The 22,537-nt window shown below is 39.8% G+C and overlaps 1 protein-coding gene across 1 annotated transcript in view; it reads left to right on the forward strand.

Moving 5' to 3' along the window:
* The window catches only part of LOC119900192 (trafficking protein particle complex subunit 8-like), a 96,766-nt gene that overhangs the window by 24,189 nt on the left and 50,040 nt on the right, over positions 1-22,537 (forward strand). Inside the window, exon 2 of the mRNA XM_038714950.1 lies at positions 2,859-3,068. Within this exon, the coding sequence (XP_038570878.1) occupies positions 2,859-3,068 (210 nt within the window). The remainder of the gene's footprint in view (positions 1-2,858; positions 3,069-22,537) is intronic.

Consider the following 22,537-nt stretch of genomic DNA (forward strand, 5'->3'; position numbering starts at 1 on the left):
ATATAATGCACGTTTACTATGAAGATTGCTTTTATAATATGTTAGTATACTACTTTTAGTGTTAGGGGTAAATCTCTGTTTCAATCTCTCTTTGGTCCCTTGAACTCCAAAATGGATGTTCATATAAGCCCCCCCCTAATATAATTAACTAAAGTTAAAGTAAAATATTGGAGCAACACATTATATTGTGTGTCGAAAAAAAATGGTATCAATAAATGTATCAAGTATCTCTGGACTTTGATCCAGAACAGTCCACTGTATACTCCACCACGGCCGCCCTGCTAATGCACACATGTACAAACAGGAACAACCTCTAAGAAACCATCACAGCCATTGATCACTATGGCAGTAGGCTACTACTTTAATGGCCGTAACCAGTCACCGAGGTCCGGACCTCCATAATTATATTTAGTCTATAGCCTATTAATAAAACAAATTCTAATAAAAGCCATTGATAACAAGTTCAACTTAAATAAAGGCTTTAGGACCACATGGATGCATCTGAATACACAAGGGTGTCACTTTGTGTTGAAAAGTGGTGGGGACATTTTGTAGAAATATTCAGCATTAAACTCTTCATTTCCTGCATTCCAGAGACATTTTCTGGACCAACTTATGGAGGGAATGTCTTTATTTATATGAAGGGAAAGAAAAGTGCATGTGGCTGGTGACAAATCAGAATATAAAAATATTATCAAATATAATGCAGCAATCAGTAGTTTGTTTTTTTAGCCTAAGTTACTTTTGTTGGACAAGGCAGATCTGTTTCTTCAATAATTACATTGCATTGCTTTTCCATTGTGCAAGTAGTTCTCATAGAATTTGTATTTGTTATTTAACTCACACACAGGGTCATACAGAGAGTGTGTCGGGAGTAAAGCAGCCGTCCTCATGATTCTGAGCTCCATCAGAGCATCTAAACATTTCAGATGCTAAAAGTTGAATTCTGTTTCCTCTGCAGAGTTTCCTCTGTCTGACCTGTCAAGTTTTTAACAAAAATTTTTTTTTTGTTTTGCTGCCAAAACTACATAATGAATTTGAGAAATGGGACAAAACAATCAGAATCTTTCCATACTGAGTTCTGTAAGAGCATCCTACAGGTGCAGAGAAAAACACCAAATAATCTGTGCAGAGCAGAGCTCGGCCAATACCCCCCTCTTACTAAAAATACAGAAAAGATCAATAAAATCTTACAATCCGTTAACCCCCAGACATACGATCACAAAGCCCTAACATACCAGGAGCTGAAACCAGAGAAGAGTCCCCTCAGCCAGCTGGTCCTGAGGCTCTCTGCAGTAACAAGTCCCCAACAGCCTCAGGACAGCAACACCAACTCAAGCAGACCAAACCACTTTATCAACAAGCAAAAAGAAAAATATATTGAATACTGGAAAGAAACGACCAAAACACAAAGTAAATTCCAATGTTATCTGACCCTAAAAAAGAGAATTCACACTGGCAAACTACCTGAGGCCAATAAAATGTCCTAAATTAAGAAAAATGTTGACAGCATACAGACTGAGTGAACACAGCCTGGCCATAGAAAAGGGTTGCCACAGACTGGCTACCACAAGAGGAGAGACTCTGCTCCCAGTGTGACAGAGGACAGGTAGAGACAGAGCTGCACTTTCTAACCTCATGCCCTAAACAACAAGACAAAAACACTTTACAAACATTTCCCAAATATACCCCGAATTTGAATTTATATCAAACTCCCCTATTTACTGGGAGAAATGCCCAAATGTCAAATAATTGCTGCAAAATATATCTCATCATGCCATGTACTGAGGACTACCAGTGGAAACTTAAACTAATAAATAATTGTACTAATTTTCAAATTATTATTATTTTGATTGTGTGATATTTTAGTAATTGTTGTTATGCAATCTCACATTTGATAGATTTAATTTTTTTAATAATTTTTATTTTTCTTGCCTTTTAATATACACACACATACGGTTTTATCTATTCATTTTATTTTAATATATTATAATACTCGTTGCTGTTAGTCATCTTAGTTTATTTAAATTTTAAATTTTTCCATTTTTTTAAACTCACACACGTTACGGTGTCATTTACTTATTTTAATTTTTAAATTTTAATTTTAGTTTTTTATACACTATTTATTTATTTTAATTTAATATATTATTTTCATTTTCTAACATACTACACACACACACTTATAGTTTTACTTATTTACTTTTTTAAAATATATATTTTTACGGAATTTTTATTTATATATATTAGAGAGAGAGAGACGCGAATATATGCGCTGCACTCAACAGTAATAACATTTTTAATAGGCATGTTAAAAAAACAAAAAAAAACAAAAAAAAAAACACGGTCAGCGCTGATATTGAGGTGGGCCACCACCAATAAATTTATGTATGGGAACACTGTACTGTTCAGCTGCACTATCTCTGGCTTCGCTGTCCTCTCTGTTTAATCTTACACCCCGTGTCGTTCAAAGTTCTGTCAACATTTTATTATTAGTAAAAACGTATAGGCTAAGGAAGGGGGCACACCGGCATTTGTCACGGTACTCCAGATGGCCAGGCCGCTACTGCCCTAGGCTCTTGTTATAATGCAAGCAACAAACAAATTTGTCACTGTGACATCCCACTTCTCCATGTGGCCCTTCCTTCAATTTTCAATTAATCATATTTAACAAGTTCTAAAAAAATAAATGGCCTTATGTTATTTATTTTCCCTAAAGATCATTATTTTTATTTCTTGAAAGTAATTAAGAGTTTTTTTTTTAATTCTAGCAGAAAAACCACAACAAATAAGTCTTAGAAAAGGTTTGCTATTTTAATACCAATAGACTCAACTTCAGTTCTTGTCTTCTTTTCCTGTAGGTCACATCCGGGACCCCAACAATCAGGTGCAGGTTGTGAAAAACCTGCGCATCTGTGTCAACAATATGGCAACGAGCCCAAGCACAGCGTCTGCTGTGCTCAGCCCTGCCCAGAAGCAACTACTCAATGAAGTGGTGTTATCCTGCCAGCCACAAGAGGGCGCTGTAACCAGTGTGATCACAGCAGGAGACTATGTGCTGAACTTCAGTGGTAAGGACTGGCAATTGAATGATACAAGATTTTCATGTTGATGCATTCATTTGCATTTATTGAATTTCAATATTTGAGTGCTCAGGAAAACAGATGACTTTATATCGGCTGTTTTTTTTCTTAAAGGGACTATATGTAAGTTTTTCAAATTTTCATTGCCTTATTGTCAATGGGCTCAAAACTCACTCAGAAATGAAGCACACGCCTGTTTTCTCCGTTGCTTGTATCAGCCACTATTCTGCTTTTAATGTGAGGACACCAGGTCGGATTCAGCCCTGTGCGCGTTCCCGAGCCTCTCTCATGCTGCAGCAACAACACGGCAGCTAACGACATGCAGTCCACTAACACCAACCGGCTCACAGCAAAACACAGGTGGAGAAAGGATACAATCGGATACGATAGACCAAACATGTTCAGATGATGTCAATTAAGAACAAAGTGAGCATTAGTAAAGCTGGAGAAACACAGAGAAAGACGACCCATGTTACTTTCCTGTGTACCACTGTTATTATGTCACTGTTAAGTGTCAGAGCCTGCAAGAAATGATGTAATGGTAAAAAGCAAATGTGGAGCTTAGGGTTGGGCGATGTCTACAAAATTTCCAGCGGACGATGTCTACACTGAAATATTGGGATGGACGATGGTGGGTTAGCGGTCGTCTTATGTGCATGTGTTACCTCGCACAGACTCGGTTAAAAAGTTGGTAGCGTATGACATTACAAGTCACGGTGGATATTTTACAAGCACGGACCAGGTAAAGCAGCACTGAACACAGAGTGCAGATGTTGGTTTCTGTTGTTTGATAGGCTGCGTCATTAACAAGCCCACAATCGGCTCACCTGCTGCCGTGATAACGGATCTCGGGTGGGAAAATACTGAAAAAGCGTGTTCTGAGTCTTTTAGGCAACTTTATAAAACGCACTGCTGATGGAGAAAGTGAAGTAGACGAGCAGGGGGGAGACAGAGAGAGGTGCCAAGCCAGTGTGTTTACCTGAGGTGTAGGCTTCTTGTGTGTCTGTGTGTGGGGAGAAGAGAATTCCGAGGAAGGTGCGAAGCATATTTAAAATTCATAATAATAATGTTTGTGGGGATTAAAACCTGCTTAGGTATTGTTTGAAAAATTTGTTTATTATGCTGGGGGTCAGGGTTTTACAAACATGATGTGTGCTCAACCATCTGTCAGCCATCGCCGATGGACGATGGCATCGTCTATCGGCCCAACCCTTGTGGAGCAATTTGTTCACTATCCTATAGTGATTCTGCCAGCTAACGCTACATTAGCTTCGACCTGTCGCTATTTGCTTCATAACGTTCAATTTAGATTTATTGCCTTTTACTGATACTCTGGTACACCCGCACCTCTCAATCGCTGTAACTAACATGACCCACTTAATATACAACCCAATCTACTTACTGCGGTCTAACTGTTATAAAGTGTGACTCAGTCTCATTATAATATTCAGTCCAGCTCACTAACGTTTCATTATCATACATTTAGCTGAGCTGACATTGCTGAGCCTCCGGTGAAAGATACACAGATAGTAAAGACAGTTACTGAAAGCAGCAGGCGAGCTCACGCTGTAACATGTTGGGTAAATGCAGTCACTGTACCATTATCATGTAACGAGTACGAATTAGTTCAACATCAAGCTGATAAAACTATTATGTAACGTTGCAGTGGGAGTTTACCTGAGATCCACCATGTTGTGTGAAGCTGTCTCCCTACCTGTCTATAGCTGCTCTCACTCTGCCTTTTTTCGGGAGTACTGTGCCAATATGCTGAATGAAAGGTACGGCGCCGGTGTTGATCTGCCTCTGAGACAGGAACGTTTAAGTAACAGAGCCTGAACATGTCTGAGTGAAAAGCCACAGCCTGCATGCTGGTGTTTGTGCATTTATTGTTGGATTTCTGTATGAAAGTGGTTGTGTTTCGGATTATGCTCACTCATAAGTTCAAACGAGCACTGGTACGAGCACACGCCTGGTAGCAATCTTAAAACCGCACCGCTAGTGGCCGCTGAAAACTACATAATGCCCCTTGAACAAAAACGCATAACACCATTTTTTTTCATAAGGAAAATGCATGAGAAAAAGTCATATTGTGATCACGATTTGTGTTTCGATTATAACAAATGGTCCTATGAGTCTACTTACTTGATTATCAAGGAAAATGTACAAACTACTGACACAAGCAAAAAGAGTTAGTAAAAAGCAAGGGAAGGGAGCTGAAGGGTAACAACTTCGGCATGAATGATCAGTTCCCTAAGGAAATTGTCGATAGATTTAAAAAGTTGTATCCGCTCCTGAAAGAGAACAGATTAAAGCGCCGACATGTTGTGTTGACTGTGGATAGGCTATACATCGATGGGCAGCAGTTTTGTGATAGCAAGATCACACCCTGGCTATTCTGAATTAATAAGCTACTAATTGTTATGGAGGCCTAGCCTATACATTCAAATTCATAATGTGCCACTTTGTGGTTTGTTGACCAGCTGCCACTTTCCCTCTTTTGGATTAAATTTGTCTACTGGCTTACATGCCTTGTTGTAAGTTGAATATTGAAATGAATAAGCCATATGCTCAGGTGCACTACATTTCTGCTCTGTTCTGCTTTTATGGCTGGCTCGCAGTCCGTCTCTCTCTCTCCCCCCTGTTTTTTTCTCTCTCTCTTTCTTTTTCTTTTACTCTCTTTATTTCCCTCTCTCTCCTACTTCAGGTTGATTTCTAACATTTCTTATTATAGAGGTGGGAATATTTTTAGTGGTAGGGTGATGAATGATTGGTGGGAATACTTGTGTGTTTTGTCTCTTATTTGCCCTGTCCCCCTTATGAATCATGTTATGGTGAGTGTCTGCTCAGATTTGGGTTTGATGATTTATGAGCTTGATCTTGATGCCTTACAAATATGGATAACTGTAAAGGTTTAAAGATTGTGCATGTCAACATTAGGAGCCTGCTTCCAAAAATAGACGTATTCAGAGCTTGGGTAGAGGATCAGAAGCCCAACACAATTACGCTGTTTGAAACATGGTTAACCAAATCAATTTCTAATCAAGAAATAGCATTGCTAAATTATGTTCTTTTTAGAAAATATAGTGGTACCAGAGGTGGAGGAGTTGCTGTTTATGTTGCTGATACTTTGTTGTCTGAACATATATTGCCTAGGATTGAGCCATTGCATCCTGAGGCATTATTTGTTCAAATCAATTATGATTGGAGATATTTATTGACCTCCAAATGTACCGGCAAACTTCATTAATTATATGTAAACACTATATATTCTATTGAATGATCAAATGAATGGATAATTCTTGGTGACTTTAACAAAAAATGGTTGGATAATACCTCCTCGAAAGACAGATGTGCACTTGAATATCTGAATTTTTCTCAGCTATTGAAAGAACCTACAAGACTTAATCATAAAACTCTCAATCACAGATACTTATATTGGATCCTAACTACACATCCTGAGAGGATAGTGAAAACTGGCAAACTATCTGACTCTTTTAGTGACCACTGTATATGGAGAATTAAAATGCTAAAATTGCCTCCTAAATTCATGAAAATTAGACTGTGCAAAAATATTAATGGACTCTTATTGAGGATGTAATTGGTTTGAATTGGTACAGATTTCAAATAGTACCGACTGTGCATTATACTTGGGAATTTACAAATATTTGCAACAAACATGCACCCTGGAAAACAATAAAAGTTAAAGGTAGACATCTACCTTGGGTTAATTCGGATTTGATAAATCTGTTCAGACAGTGGCACTTAGCCTGGTCTGAATTTAGAAAAAGTAGAGACCAATTAGATTGGGAGGTTTATAGACAGCTGAGAAATAAAAGCAAAACTAAAACTAGCGATACAAAAGCAGCTTATTATGCCAACAGTCTTTCCAAACATTATAAAAATCCAAGACAGTTCTGGAGAAAGGCAAATGATCTTCTCAATAAATCTATAAATCAGTCAGTTCATCAGAAGAAGTTCAAAGATCGCATCATTCAAGATCCTTTAGATATCGCTGATGTTTTCAACCAACATTTAACTTTTGTTTGCTCAACGCTGGCTTTTTGTGAATCTGAGCATCATGCCTCCGATTATTTTCAACACCAGAGAATTAATACTTTTAGTTTCAGTAAAATTTAACAAACTGAAGTATTATCTGTTATCTGTTACTATCTATTACCAACTTAAAGTAAAACAAAGGTCCAGGTTTGGATGGACTGGAGGCAAAATTTATAAAAAGAGGCTGGCTGTTCACAGAGCTCTGTGTCCAAGCACATTAATAGAGAGGCGAAGGGAAGGAAAAGATGTGGTAGAAAAAAGTGTACAGCAATAGGGATAACCTCACCCTGGAAAGGATTGTGAAACAAAAGCCATTCAAAAATGTGGGGGAGATTCACAAAGAGTGGACTGCAGCTGGAGTCAGTGCTTCAAGAACCACCACGCACGGGCGTATGCAAGACATGGGTTTCAGCTGTCACATTCCTTGTGTCAAGCCACTTTTGAACAAGACAGCGTCAGAAGCATCTCGCCTGGGCTAAAGACAAAAAGGACTGGACTTCTGCGGAGTGGTCCAAAGTTATGTTCTCTGATGAAAGTAAATTTTGCATTTCCTTTGGAAATCAAGGTCCCAGAGTCTGGAGGAAGAGAGGAGAGGCACAGAATCCACGTTGCTTGAAGTCCAGTGTAAAGTTTCCACAGTCAGTGATGGTTTGGGGTGCCATGTCATCTGCTGGTGTTGGTCCACTGTGTTTTCTGAGGTCCAAGGTCAGCGCAGCCGTCTACCAGGAAGTTTTAGAGCACTTCATGCTTCCTGCTGCTGACCAACTTTATGGAGATGCAGATTTCATTTTCCAACAGGACTTGGCACCTGCACACAGTGCCAAAGTTACCAGTACCTGGTTTAAGGACCATGGTATCCCTGTTCTTAATTGGCCAGCAAACTCACCTGACCTTAACCCTATAGAAAATCTATGGGGTATTGTGAAGAGGAAGATGCGATACGCCAGATCCAACAATGCAGAAGAGCTGAAGGCCACTATCGGAGCAACCTGGGTTCTCATAACACCTGAGCAGTGCCACAGACTGATCGACTCCATGCCACGCCGCATTGCTGCAGTAATTCAGGCAAAAGGAGCCCCAACTAAGTATTGAGTGCTGTACATGCTCATACTTTTCATGTTCATACTTTTCAGTTGGCCAACATTTCTAAAAATCCTTTTTTTTGTATTGGTCTCAAGTAATATTCTAATTTTCGGGGGTACTGAATTTGGGATTTTCATTAGTTGTCATCACAATTAAATGAAATAAACATTTGAAATATATCAGTCTGTGTGTAATGAATGAATGAATGAATATAATATCCAAGTTTCACTTTTAGAATGGAATTACTGAAATAAATCAACTTTTTGATGATATTCTAATTATGACCAGCACCTGTACTCAGAATACATTGGCTTGGTTTCATGCGTATCTTGGTGATAGGAAGCAGTGCGTGTTTATTGAAGGACATCAGTCTGATTTTCTTAATATCAAGCAAGGAGTTCCCCAAGGTTCTATACTGGGTCCCCTTCTCTTTTCTATTTTTATTAATGAACTCCCATCATTATGTAAAACTTTGAATATTCATTTATATGCGGATGATACAGTAATCTATTTTTCTGTGCAAATATATTACAGATCACTGCTTCTTTACAGTCAGATTTTGATTTGATACAAAACTGGTTAACTACAAATAGATTAGTCCCTTAATTATTCAAAGTCTTACATCATGTTGTTTGGAACAAAACAAAGGCTTAAATCTGCTATTAATAATCTTTCACTTTCGATTATAACAAGATTGGCTATTCTATCCTATTTATAAGAGTTTTTCATTCTAATCATATTTATTCTCTTAGAAGCAATACCAATCTTTTCTGTTTTCATGTTCCAAAAACTACAATTGAAATAGGAAAAAAGGCATTTACAGTTAAGACTCCTAGAGACTGGAACAATCTACCAACTTTCTTGACATCTTTGCAGTATCTAGGTTCATTTAAGAATGCTCCTATTATTCACCTTACAACAGACTGCTTCTGTTAATTATTGTTACTTACTGCTATATTCTACTGTTTTACCATTAGTGTTGGTGTCTAGATTTTGTGGCACATGCATGGTACATGAGTGAATGTGTTTTCTTTTGTATTCTTGAAATGTTTATTGTGTGTTTGATGTTTGCTGTATATTGTGTAGTTTTACATTATTGTATGTTTTTGGTCAGGACCCCCTCGAAAATGAGATGGTACATCTCAAGGGGTTTTTATCCTGAAAATAAATAAATGTCTTACAATTTCTTGCATTTTGAAATGTGTTTTTTTTCAACTTGAACAGAGTTGGAAAAAAACAGATGTAAAACAACAAGGGGAGCGTGTTGCTCTACGGAGGCGGCTAGAAGGAGCAAATAATATTGGCACACTGACTCTGGCTAAATCTACAAAAACTACAAAACTGGGCTTCAGCACATAAAACTTTTATTTACTTAATCCTTGTGTATCGGTCTCTAATTTGTTAATTATAACTATTCAATAATCATATTGTTCAACATTGTAAATGATTGGCCTCACATCCATGACAACAAAAATGGGCCTTCAGGTCACTGAGGGACCTGTCTGTAAGACAAAGGACAAGCTAAAGACAAAGATGGGCCTGTTGGATTCCCCAAAGCCTGCCCATGTGGCTTGACTACACAAAGGGGGTCAGAGAACAATAGAAAGCCCAGATGACTGTAGTCCGTTAATTCACACCTACCTGTGAACTCTAAACTTTTAAACTTTAAAACCAAACCAAAGGTTTGTATTGGCTGAAGCTTTCAGGGGGCGGAGTAATCCCAGGAAGTACAGCCATTTTGTCAACGGAGGTATAAAACCTCTGAACCCTCTTCGCCGTTCCCAGTTCGACAGAGGACTGTAAGGAGGTAAACAAACTTTGCCTTTCTGCAACTGCACCAGCAGCCACAGCAGGTATTTACTTTCAGCGCTGAACTTTCTTTGTTCCTGAATACAGACGAGCAACTCTGTTTTCTTCTTTCTTTTTACCTCTATTATTTTTCTTTGAGTTACCAACACAATTTTGGATCCCTAAAGAAACTGTTATACACAAGATAACGTTTCGTGCCTGCAGAAGAAGACTGATAAACTCCGTGCTTAACTGAGAGAAGATCACCTCCGTGTTATACCCTCTCAACCAACGTCAACTTCACTGATTACTGTTGTTGCCGCCAAAGAATCAGCTGCGCCGTTGAACCTACCGGCATCGTCAGACCCGAGCCGAGAGAAACTCCCCCGGATTTCCCAAAAGCACTGACTGAAGCAACAAGTAAGAGGCTTTAGTATGTCTGCGCAACAGATAGTTCTATAACCTTGTTATTGCAGCTTACTTGTACAAGCTTCATGTGGTGAATTTACCCCACATGCACAGACCACGTGATCTCTGAAGCTAACCAGACCTGTGACCCACAGTAGGCTAGCATCATAGTTTTTTAGTTCAGGCGAGAGTGATTTTCCGCCATCTTGATCTTGAAATCACATGGTTTAAACCGCTATCTTGATTCCAAAATCAGCTGGCCTCTAGCACAACTGATCTGGCACCCACGTGGTCGGACCCCTTCCCCCCCCCCCTCTTAGTATCTCCCCCTCCTTTGTCTCACACGCCCACACACACACACATGCTTGCTGGATTGTTTTATGTTTGTGTATGATTTGATTATTGTCCTATTTCATTTTTGCTTAGAATAGTTAATAATGATTTACTTGCTAAAGTTATTGATCTATGCTTGAGTTGAATAAACCCCATTATAATTTTAAGAAGTCGTTGCCTGTGATTATTTGTGGATAATGTTGTAGTAAGAGTTGGTTGCCACGGCCAGCGTACGGATTCACCCTTCTCTGTTTGCCATAGACGGACCATACTTGTCTCATATTTGCTTATTGGTCCCTGATTCCAGGGTGGTGCCCTGTATTTATTAATTATAATTAATAATTTTGAATATTAATAATTTTATTAATATTTCTAGAATATCTTTGATATTCAGCTAATAACCAAACCTGACCATATGTTGACAAAACCCCCAACATAAAGTTTGCTGTAGCACATTAAACTTTTTTTTTTCATGTCCCGCCTCTTCCAGGGTGTGATTGTTTGGATGACGAACAGTGACTCACAAGCACTTCGGCTTTATGAAAAGTTGATCAACAAAAGTCACTGTTACAGATAACATTAAATGGCCAGCGAGCCAAACCCAAACCTTCCTTATCTTCACCCAGTATTCTTCTGTCTTACTGCTTCTGCTGCTGACAACGACTCTCTGTCACAGAGTGACTGGCATTTCTCCTGGTGCTCGTAGGCCTATCTGTTTTTAGGAGCACATGCGAGAGCCCGGTGTGGGTGTGGATAGAGAGCAAGCAGACTGCAGCCCACAGAAGAGAGTGTCACACACACCTTTTCTCTTTTATTAAATCACACACTTTTTGCGGTTATGTAATTGCATGTGATGACATTGCGATTAGATTAATCGTGCAGCCCTGGATCCCTTACATGTAGTTTATTGAAGAATTTTCAATTCTGTTAAATTTTATTGAACAATTCATAGCATTATCTCATTACACTTTTCATTCAGAGCAGGCCTAGGCCGTACTCTTTGTAATATTATTAATAGAGACCCAACAGTTCTTACCATCAGCAAGCACTTGGCAACACAGTTGAAACGCGAGCCAACTTTGTTACCTGGGCGGTGGAGATTTTCAAATGTAAACAAGGTGGAAATGGTGGAGTGGATAAACACCAGGTAGCAAAACCATCCAACTCAACATCGGATGAAACGGAGGTATATGTGGAAGTAGGGCTGTGCGATATATGTATTGTTTGACAATAGTAAAGACGTCCATTTACAATAATGCTCTATTGTTATATATGTAATATTTCCGCAAGGGGGTTGTGCTTTGCACCGCGGTGAAGTTAGTTTTACATTGGATATTTGACACCTATCAAACATCCAATGTGAAACTAATATCAACTTGAAACTAACTTCACCACGGTCAATTCTTCCACAAGTGCTGGTGTTGCAGGGAAGAAATTTGCATTAAAAATAAACAAATGTAGAGGAGAGTGACGTTTACTCAGAACTGGATATTACTGAACAGGAGGACTCAGAACATGCAAGCAAAAACTAGGAGCTCAAACCTAAGAGAAGACTACAATGATACACAGATACAATGCAGTAGTTCCAGCCACAATGTTTGTGTTAGATAACGTTTAATGACTTTTCCCAAAGACATTCAGCTTATTTTCTAGTTCACCAAGACATGCTGTTGTTGTGATATTAGCTATAGCAGCAAGAGAGTTGTGAGTAATGCAGTCTGGAGCTGCCATCTCATCTTCTCATGTTAGCTTTGCAGCAGCAAGTAGCGCAGCAGTTTGCTACATTACTTGTTACATTACTTGCTGTGTCGTTGTTCACTCTGTGTCATGGGATTTGTCATGGGATTTGTCATGGTGTTGGACTTTAACAAGTTATTGGTATAAATAATGTAAACAAGATTATTGAACAATAAGTGTGGCATGGGTGCTGCTGGTCTGTTTATTAAAAACTCTGAAAGTGAAAATCAGGGGTTCAAAGATGAGCTGACTATAAATGTATATCCCTACAATTCATGTTGAAACACGGAACAGGTTGGCAGGCTGGGCTTCCAGGGCTGAAGCAAAGACCTGAGACGGGAGCAAAAAATAAACTCAATGTCAGATCGTAATCTTGGCAAGAGGTTCAAAAGCGAACTTGGCTAAATACTTAAGTGGGACGTAGCTTGTGTTACCACATGGGTGAACGGACGATCTGGCAGACACTGGTTGGAAAAGGCAGGGTTTAGAGGGTTGGAAGAAACTGGTTTCAGTTGAGAGACATGAAAAGTTGGGTGGATTCTCATGGTACCCATCAGCTGCCAAGTTAAGGCAGCTGATTTGGTTCATGACACAATCTATTATAAAGGGGCCAATGAACTGGGGGGAGAGTTTCTTAGAATCAGTCTTCAGAGTTATGTTTTTTGAGAAAAGCCAAACTCTTTGACCTGGTTTATACATGGGCAGGTGGTGATTGCTTTGCCATGGAGCGGAGATCAGCAGACCAGGTATCCTTCCTGATTTTGCGGCATCGTCTGAGGTGATTCTAGATTGAGGGAACTGATAAAATCACTATCCTGAGAAGGAAACAGAGGGAGTTGATAACCGACAGAGGCTTCAAAAGGGGACAGACCTGTGGCCGTGTGGGTCAGGGAGTTGTGTGCATACTCCACCCAGGCAAGCTGCGAACTTCAGGTGGATGGTAGGTGGACTTCACGCTTCCATGATAGTGCAGATAGTGTTATTACCTTTGCACGGCGGTAACCCCACAATGAAGTTGAAAGCTATGTGTTACCATGGGCGGCCAGGCACGGGCAGTGGGATCGGGTTGTCCTTCTGGAGTTCGATGGGATGCCTTACTCTGAGCACAGACTGTGCATGCAGACACGTAGGCTTGGGTGTCAGCCTCCATGGTAGCCCACCAAAAACACCTCTTTAGCAGAGACAGGGTATGGTTGAAGCCAGGGTGACAAGAGAAACGTGAAGTGTGTACCGACTGCAAGACCTGGGAACAGACAGATTCAGGCACGAACAAACGGTTAGCAGGGCTGTTACCTGGGTCTGGCTGATTCCTTTGGGCCTCTCTAGCAGCTGCCTTGATTCCCAAGGAGATAGCTGCCACCACACAACTGGGTGGGAGGATGGTGTCAGAACTAGTGATGTCCTCCAGGGATAATGTATCTGGGACAAGGCATTTGGCTTGACATTTCTGGAGCCAGGTCTGTAGAAATAGAGAGAACTGCCCAGCGTGCCTGGCAAGAATTGAGCAGTGTGACAGTAGGCCAGGTTTTATTGATCTGTCCAAACAAAAGGTTGCTCAGTTCCCTCAAAGTAGTGTTGCCACTCCTCTAATGCTAACTTTACGGCTAGTAACTCCCTGTTTCCCACATCATGTTTATGTTTTCCCATAACTCAACAACTCACAAAACTCAGATTTTTTTTAAGGGAGTTTGGGGCAGATTAGCCGCCGCCTCACGCATGGACAGGAGAACTGTTTTCTCTTCTTTAGAAAGTATGAAATTGTCCGGTGTTGTCTAATCTTGTGCACTCGGCAGCAACACGTTCTCCAGCTGGGAACGTCGCCATGAGCGATGCATCGTTTATGATTGTAAAGTCAGGGCACATCTGGAGTGTGAACGCGGCCGTTGTGTATCATAAATGTGCTACTCTCAGTGCCATTAAAAATCAATCAATTTGTCCAAGGCAAACTGTATAGAAACCATTGCAGCTCATAGCGTGAAGTAACACGGCTTTAATGGGAAGCTAGCTTGCTAACTAGCTTACCGAGACAAGTCTTCATCATCCACAGAGCAACAACGTTACGCGCCTCCTCTTCAGATGCTCCGGTGTTTCCAGGAAAGCTCAGCTTTGCAGACGCTGCAGTTAACAACCTTTTTGGCTGAGTGAAGAGTGAAGTGCCACACTCTGGAGGTTTTAGGTGGTGAAGGTGTTACTGCAATGTTGTTGTAGTAACTTTACCGTTCACATCACTTTAGCCCGTTAAGCTGACTGTGTCGTTGTGGCCCAATGGCCTCATGAACAATTTTTGTCGACTACGTCGATTAGTTGTTGCACCCCTAGAGTGTATGTCTTTATCTCCTTCTTCCTAAAATCAGTGATCAGCTCCTTTTTGCTGACGTTGAGCAGTAGGTTGTTCTCTGAGCACCACTCTACAAGATTATGAATTTCCTCCTGATATCGATTCTCATTGTTTGAAATCCAGCCAATGATGGTGGTGTCATCCACACAGCCCTGGGGGGCTCCGGTGTTGAGCACTAGAGTGGAGGAGTTGAGTCCACCAATCCAAACTGACTGGGGTCTGTTTGTGAGGAAGTCCAATATCCAGCTGCAGAGTGTTGTATTTAAAAACCCAGAGTGCTGAGTTTGCTAATCAATTTCATGGGGGAGATTGTGTTGAATGGTGAGCTGAAATCCACAAACAGCATTCTGATGTAGGTGTAGTTTTTCACAGTGGAGATGGTATCCTTTAAAAACCCTAAATCTTATCTAGCAGCCCAGGTTATGTTACATCAGAACATAACCTGGGCAAGAGTTTTTTATAATGATGGCAAACAAGGAAATACGCGTAGTGTGAGACAATGGCTGATTGTTGGAGTGAAGTCCTGTATCTCACTTCATTTTCATCTTTCATCTTTGTGTTTCTCTAGCAACCACGCCCTGGTTTGAAACCTACAGGGAGAACTTCCTGCAGTCGATGCCTGCCTCTGACCATGAGTTCCTCAATCACTACCTCGCCTGTATCCTTCCAACAGCACACAAATCTGGCTACTGCTCCAGATAAGTCAACATACTCATGTCAGTTCTTTTAAATTTCTGCATTTCTTTAAAGAGGTGGTATTATGCTCATTTTCAGGTTCAAAATCTCAATTAGGGGTTGTACCAGAACAGGTTTACATGGTTTAATTTTCACACATATTTTTCTCATTCTGCACATTGCTGCAGCTCCTCTTTTCACCCTGTGTGTTGTACGCTCCACTCTTGAGCTACAGAGTGATGCATCTTACTTGTACAAAATCTTTGTTGGGAGTTGCACATGCACAGTTCCCAGGTAAGGACTATTAGCCAATCAGAAGCAGAGAAGGGCGGGTCGTAAGAAACAAGGTAGTGTGATCCAAATCAAAGCCGCTTCAGACTGCGACCGTAACCTAGCAGATGGTATAAGTTACTCTCAAGTCCACAACCACACAACATCATCATCTTACCATAAACGCTATGAGCTGGCCGGCCTCACATTCTCCTCCCGCGGGTTGGCACAGGCTTCCCCTGCAGCCACTTCTGGAGCTCCTCAACTCCGAAAATATTCAAGCGCATTTTTGTTCCGCCATCACTTCTCTTAAAACTGTCAGTAATCAAAATCTACACAGTTGATTTCTCATCTCAAAACTTCTTAGAAGTGGATTTAGTGATGAAATTACATATGGAAACTGTAAAATATAAACCTCTCTGTTGCTGGCCTTTGTCTGGCGCACGCAATGATGATGCAGTGAATAGTGAATATTCTCTCTGACCAATCAGTAGTCTGTCATGTTTTCACGTTACATTTTAGTATCCCTCAGCTCGCTTGGAACCTCACGTAGGTGAGGTGATACAAAAAAAAGTACCTGGAAGTAGGTACAGGTACAACATTTCTACAATGGAAAACCAAACAAAGGCGAGTCGAGCCAAAGGGCCTCCGCTCAGACTAGCCGCTTGGCAAGCTTTATGACGCGTTTTCATTGTGACGTCACAGTGAAGGAAGGGAAATGGCTGGACTACAAACAAGCTGTTTTCAAGTGGTTCAGAGCAGTGCTTTCTGTGGGAGATGGGAACTCCCTTTCGGCTGGACTTAGGGTTAGGGTTAAGCCAAAAAGCATAATACCACCTCTTTAAAGTTCTAGTTAGGATAAGCAGCGTCCTGGTTCAGTAGTGGGGTGCAATTCATGTCACAGGGTCTGTTAAAATACAACACTGAGTATTTGCTTTATTTTATATGTCACTATGTTCTAATATACATTAAATTATCTGCTAAGTTCTGTGTGTAGCATGAAGGGCCTACAGACTTTGATTTCGTTATACAATGAAAGTATATATAAAATAGATTTTTTGATACATGATAATTTTGAATATTTCAGTTTTAATATTCATTTTCCACAGCATCGATCCTAAAAAATGCGCTTCTCTTCTCCCTGACAGCAAGCTGATACACAGACCGCTGCAGCGCCCACACAGCCACGCCTCCTGTCACTCACACCGCTTTCTTCTCGTCTCATTCGCTGAATTTGAATCAGTTTTTTTTTTTTCTGCCAGTTTCGACAAGTCCCGCCCTATTGTGCTGTGATTGGCTAGTACTCGTCACTTGTGTTGGATACTGACAAATGATACAAGCAAGGCCATATGAAAGTGAAGGTCCAGTGCTGCTAAAGACCAAAGCACCGGCAGGAACGACTTGGAAAGAACCTTGAGAGGTTGGAGATATCTCCACTTTCAACATCATTAAAGTATTAAACAAAATGGCCCAGTAAACTGTTCTTTATAAGATAGGTGTCCTGTTAGCTTAGTTTTGAGAATTATAATTGTTAAGCAAATTCCCCTCAGAGCCATCAGACCTGAGGAACCTCCACACAGAGGTTTACACCAGAGTTTTAGTTGATAGGAAAATACTTTGACTAAGGAAATTAACTGATGCTGTTCTGCTTAACACACAGTAGTATTACCTTTACTTACTAAGATAAGTTGGTAAGATAATTCAGTAATTATATTCAGTAATTTAATCAATGTTGTGTCAATTTTCCCCCATGGTATGGAAAATTTGCAGGCCTAACCCTACCCTTAACACTAACCCTGCGTATTTAAACAAGCTTACCTTGATTCTTTCAGTGCTTGCACTGACCAGGAACCAACAGCTTGCTTTGGTAAAGACAATGTGGTTCCTGTTCTTCATCCTTTGCTTTTATATTTGTAGGCAAATGTGAGACGTTGGTATCAAACATGTCTGCTGCGTCTTGTAAACAAGGAAATGACAAGCTGACGTATGACAACGTTTTGCGGGAATCAGCGATAATAGAATTGCGGAAAATTTTCAGTTGTTGGTCGAAATTGCAAATCACGCTAAATTCACAGGGATTTGTTAAATATGCTTTAATAACTGCGATCGTGAAATCCTGGAGGGACTGTATAATGATAAATAAACTACTTTGATAACTTGATCTGCTGGAACAATTTACCTGTTTCTTAAATAGGAAGAACAACAGCAGTAAAAATGACCAAACTATCAAAAATAAACTCAATAAACTCAGTGACCCCTGTCCAACCTACACCACAGTGGTTTGAAACCCTAGACTCTGTCATTTACAAATTCTACTGGAAACATAAAAAACAAGAATCAGATTAACACTACAGAAACCCAAACACATGGCGGTGTAGCTGTCCATCCATTCAGTATAAAATTCTGCACAGAGTACACTACACTTAAAATGGGATTCACAACATTTGCACTGAGTTCACACTAATTACGACTACTAACATAACGATGATGACTATCAAGGCTATTAGGATGATGAGGACTGTTATTACTACCACTACAAACATATTATTTTATTACTATTTAATTTATTAGTTATTTATCTATCTTCTACTATATTCTTAATTTCTTCACCCCATCCATGATCACTGTTTCCCAAGAGGGGGGAGACTCCTCTCACCAGGCACTGGGGGCCTGTACATGAAAAGCTGATTCTTTCATTTATTTGAACAACTTGTGTAATGTGGTGTATTTCCTGTTGATTTAGGATGTAACACTATAAGTAGTGGTGGTAGTAGTAATAGTGGTAGTCTTCCACTCCCATAAACCATCCTGGTTGAGTGTCTCTGCCCTTCTCTGATTGATCCACATGGTTTATAGTTGTGTCCTTGACATGCTGGTCCTGACAGGCCTGCTGGTGGTGTCTTCCACTGAGGCAGTCCCTGTGGAGCAGTTCCTCAAACTTTCCCAGGAGCAGCACAGGATTCAGCACAGTGGAGAATACACTAACCCCAAGTGGTTTATCCCCAACACGCTCAAGTACTATGTCTTACTGCATGACATGAGTGAGGGTGATGAACAGAGGTACTGAAAGAAACTTCACAATGGTCAGATATAGATTTCTGCAGATCTGCCAGTTTGTAATGTAGAAGATACCATTACACCATCTAAAGTTTTGTAATATTAGCATTACTTTCTTGACATCAGTGTTTGTGCCATTTTTTGTTTTTTGGAAAATAAAAAATTAAGCTCAATTTGCAGCGAACAGTGTGATTCACTGTACTGATAAATTGATTGTTGATAGTTAATTTGGCAAACTTCTTCCGTTTTTTCATTTCCTAATTTTAACTTGAGTATACAATTGAAGTACAAATGCTGTTTGTTTTTTGATTGGATTTATAAATGAATAATGACATAACATTTTTTTTTTCATTTTCTGATTTTGGATTCCCAGTATGAAAAGAACAAATGATAGACAGACAGATTTAAAATATTATAACACCAAAATAACTACTGTAGTTGAATTTGCATTAAAAAAGTGTCATGCTGTATTTGATCAGTGTTACTCCTTCCTCTCCAGGGCAGATTCGGTATATGAGGATATGAAACAGAGGTATGGTTCTCAAGGCTGCTATCTGTTGAAAATGAACTCTCGTACCTTCTCAGCTGAAGAAGATGAACAGATTCCAGACCCCTGGAGTCAATACCTGCAGAGGAATAATCTGCAAAACCAGGTAAACGCTGTAGCTTCCACCACATGCAGTGACTGACCATGGTCCAAAATCATTCCCTGCGGCAACAGTCATCTTCAACTTTGGAAAAAACGGAAAGCAAAATTGACATGCCTCTGACAAAGGATCACTAAAGAGCGAACAGGGCCAATGGGGAAAAGTCAGCCAGTCAAGAAGGTCTGCCAGATTTTGCATGTTATAATCATGTATTTCATCTGATTACAACAAAAGCAAATTCAAATTTGTTTATTTAAAAACACTGGCAAGTAATTCAATTTTATTTATATAGCGCTAATTCACCACGACACTTACCTCATTGCGCTTTTCATATAGAGCAGGTCTAGACTGTACTTTCTGTGCTATTATTTACAGAGACCCAACAATTTCCACCATGAGCAAGCACTAAAAAAAATTCATTTTAAGAGGCAGAAAACTCAAGGTCTGGTTGCATACAAATGGAGAGAAAGAGGAGGAGAGATGAGCTCAGTGCATCATGGGAAGTCCTCCGGCAGTCTAGGCCTATAGCTGCATAACTAAGGGATGGTTCAGGACTCACCTGAGCCAGCCCTAACTACTGTATAAGCTTTATCAAAGAGGAAAGTCTTAAGCCTACTCTTAAATGTGGAGAGGGTGTCTGCCTCCTGAACCCAAACTGGAACCTGGTTCCACAGGACAGGAGCTTGATAGCTGAACGCTCTGGCTCCCAGTCTACTTTTGGAGTCTCTAGGAAGCACAAGTAACCCTGCATTCTGGGAGCACAGTGCTCTGGTGGGGTAGTAAGGTACTATGAGCTCTTTAAGATAAGATGGTGCCTGACCATTAAGAGCTTTGTAGGTGAGAAGAAGGATTTTAAATTATATTCTGGATTTTATAGGAAGCCAATGCAGAGAAGCTAAGACAGGAGAAATGTGATCTCTTTTCCTGGTTCCTGTCAGAACATGTTCTGCAGCATTCTGCATCAGCTGAAGAGTCTTAATGGACTTTTTTCGAGTAGCCTGATAATAAGGAATTGCAGTAATCCAGCCTAGAAGTAACAAATGCATGGACTAGTTTTTCTGCATCATTTGCACGGGATGCTCCTAATTTTTGCAATATTACGTAGGTGAAAAAAAGGCGGTCCTTGACATTTGCTTAATGTGAGACTTAAACGACATGTCCTGATCAAAGATAACTCCCAGATTCCTCACAGTGGTGCTGTAGGCCAGGGCGATGCCATCCAAGGAAACTATATCTTTGAATAATGCATCATGGAGGTGCTTGGGCCCCAGAACAATAACTTCAGTTTTATCTGAGTTTAGCATTAGAAAATTACAGGTCATCCAGGTTTTAACATCCTGAAGGCACATTTGAAGTTTAGCTAACTGATGACTTTCATCTGGCTTGGTCGATGGATATAACTGAGTATCATCTGCATAACAGTGAAAGTTTATGGACTGTTTCCTGATAATATTGCTTAAAGGAATCATATATATAAAGTGAAGAGGATTGGTCCGAGCACAGATACTTGTGGAACTCCATGACTAACTTTGGCATGCATGGAGGACTCATTGTTAACATGTACAAACTGAAATCGATCTGATGAATAAGACTTAAACCAGCTTAGAGTGGTTCCTTTAATGCCAATGAAATGTTCCAGTCTCTAGGATCTGATGGTCAATAGTATTGAATGCAGCACTAAGATCTAATAAAACCAGTACAGAGACAAATTCTTTGTCTGATGCAATTAGGAGGTCGTTAGTAATTTTACTGTCTCTGTGCTATGATGAACCCTAAATCCTGACTGAAAATCCTCTAATAAACTATTGATATGATTCCTGCGTCTTTGTTAATTTTGTCTCTAATAATTATTTTTTTTTATTAAAGAAGCTCATGAAGTTGTCACTACTGAGGCTTATCCTAATACTTGGCTCAATAGAGCTGTGACTCTCTGTCAGCCTGGCTACATTGCGGAAAAGACATCTGGGGTTGTGCTTATATTCCTCTATAAATGACGAGTAGTACGATGCTCGGCATCACAGAGGGCCTGCCTATAAGTTTTAAGACTATCTTGCCAGATTAAACAAGATTCTTCCAGATTGGTGGAACGCCATATCTTTTCATATTTCCGCGATGTTTGCTTTAATTTTAAGTGTCTGTGTCATACCACGGAGCTAATCTCTTTGGTTTATTATCTTCTTCTTTTTTTTTTTTTTTACAGGGGCAATGAATAAAAAGCCGATGGAATCACTTCCTTAAATTTAGTTACAGCACAAGTAATGCCAGTTTAAGTAACATTTTCTCCCAAAGTCTACAAACTAGCTTCATCTTTTGGGAGGGGGCAGTTGTGATTTAACAGTGATTAACCCAAACATCTGTGATTTCACTGTCAATTAGTAATTGTTCAGTTTGACTCTGTCACATCAGTAATGGCAGGGTCACTAGAAAGCACAACACATGAATCAGTCAGAGAATTCGTCTGACAAAAATTTGCCTTGTGTTAACATTCTGACCGTTATTGCAGGATTTGCTTGATGATGTAGCTCCAACTGTGAACAGTGCTGCTGTTGAGAACAATATCAGTGCAGCTGAAGTGGACAGCCTTCACTCAACAGTGAAAGGTCAGTCAATTCAACAGCTCCTAAATATACTAACGTTCCTCTTGTTTAGACTAGTGTTACTTTTGTCTATTTTTAAAATTTAGTCTTAGCCTTAGTCCTGTGTCAAATGTCCTTGCTAGTTTTTTGTCACATTTAGTCCACTGTATACTATTTTTTTAGTCAAGTTATAGTTGACTAAAAGTCTGGGTATTTTAGTCTGATTTTAGTCAAAAGAAAATCAAAACTGTTTTAGTCTAGTTTTAGTCATTAACCGTCATTTTAGTCTTTTCTGACTCATTAGTAATAATAAAAAAAGTAATAATTTTGATTAGCATTTTGGTCAGTCTGCTCTAACCAAAATAGACATATGATTCGAATGTTAGTTCTGTTCTCATTTTTATTGCAAAGGAGACATTCACTTATCTCAATTCCCAGGTGGTTAGCCTTGATATGCCACTTCAAGTTCAAGGTTTTTTTTTCAAAAAA

The sequence above is a fragment of the Micropterus salmoides genome, unplaced genomic scaffold (assembly GCF_014851395.1).
Source record: "Micropterus salmoides isolate LMB-PRFRI ecotype aquatic unplaced genomic scaffold, ASM1485139v1 Ms_hic_scaffold_13, whole genome shotgun sequence".
NCBI classification, from domain to species: Eukaryota; Metazoa; Chordata; class Actinopteri; order Centrarchiformes; family Centrarchidae; genus Micropterus; species Micropterus salmoides.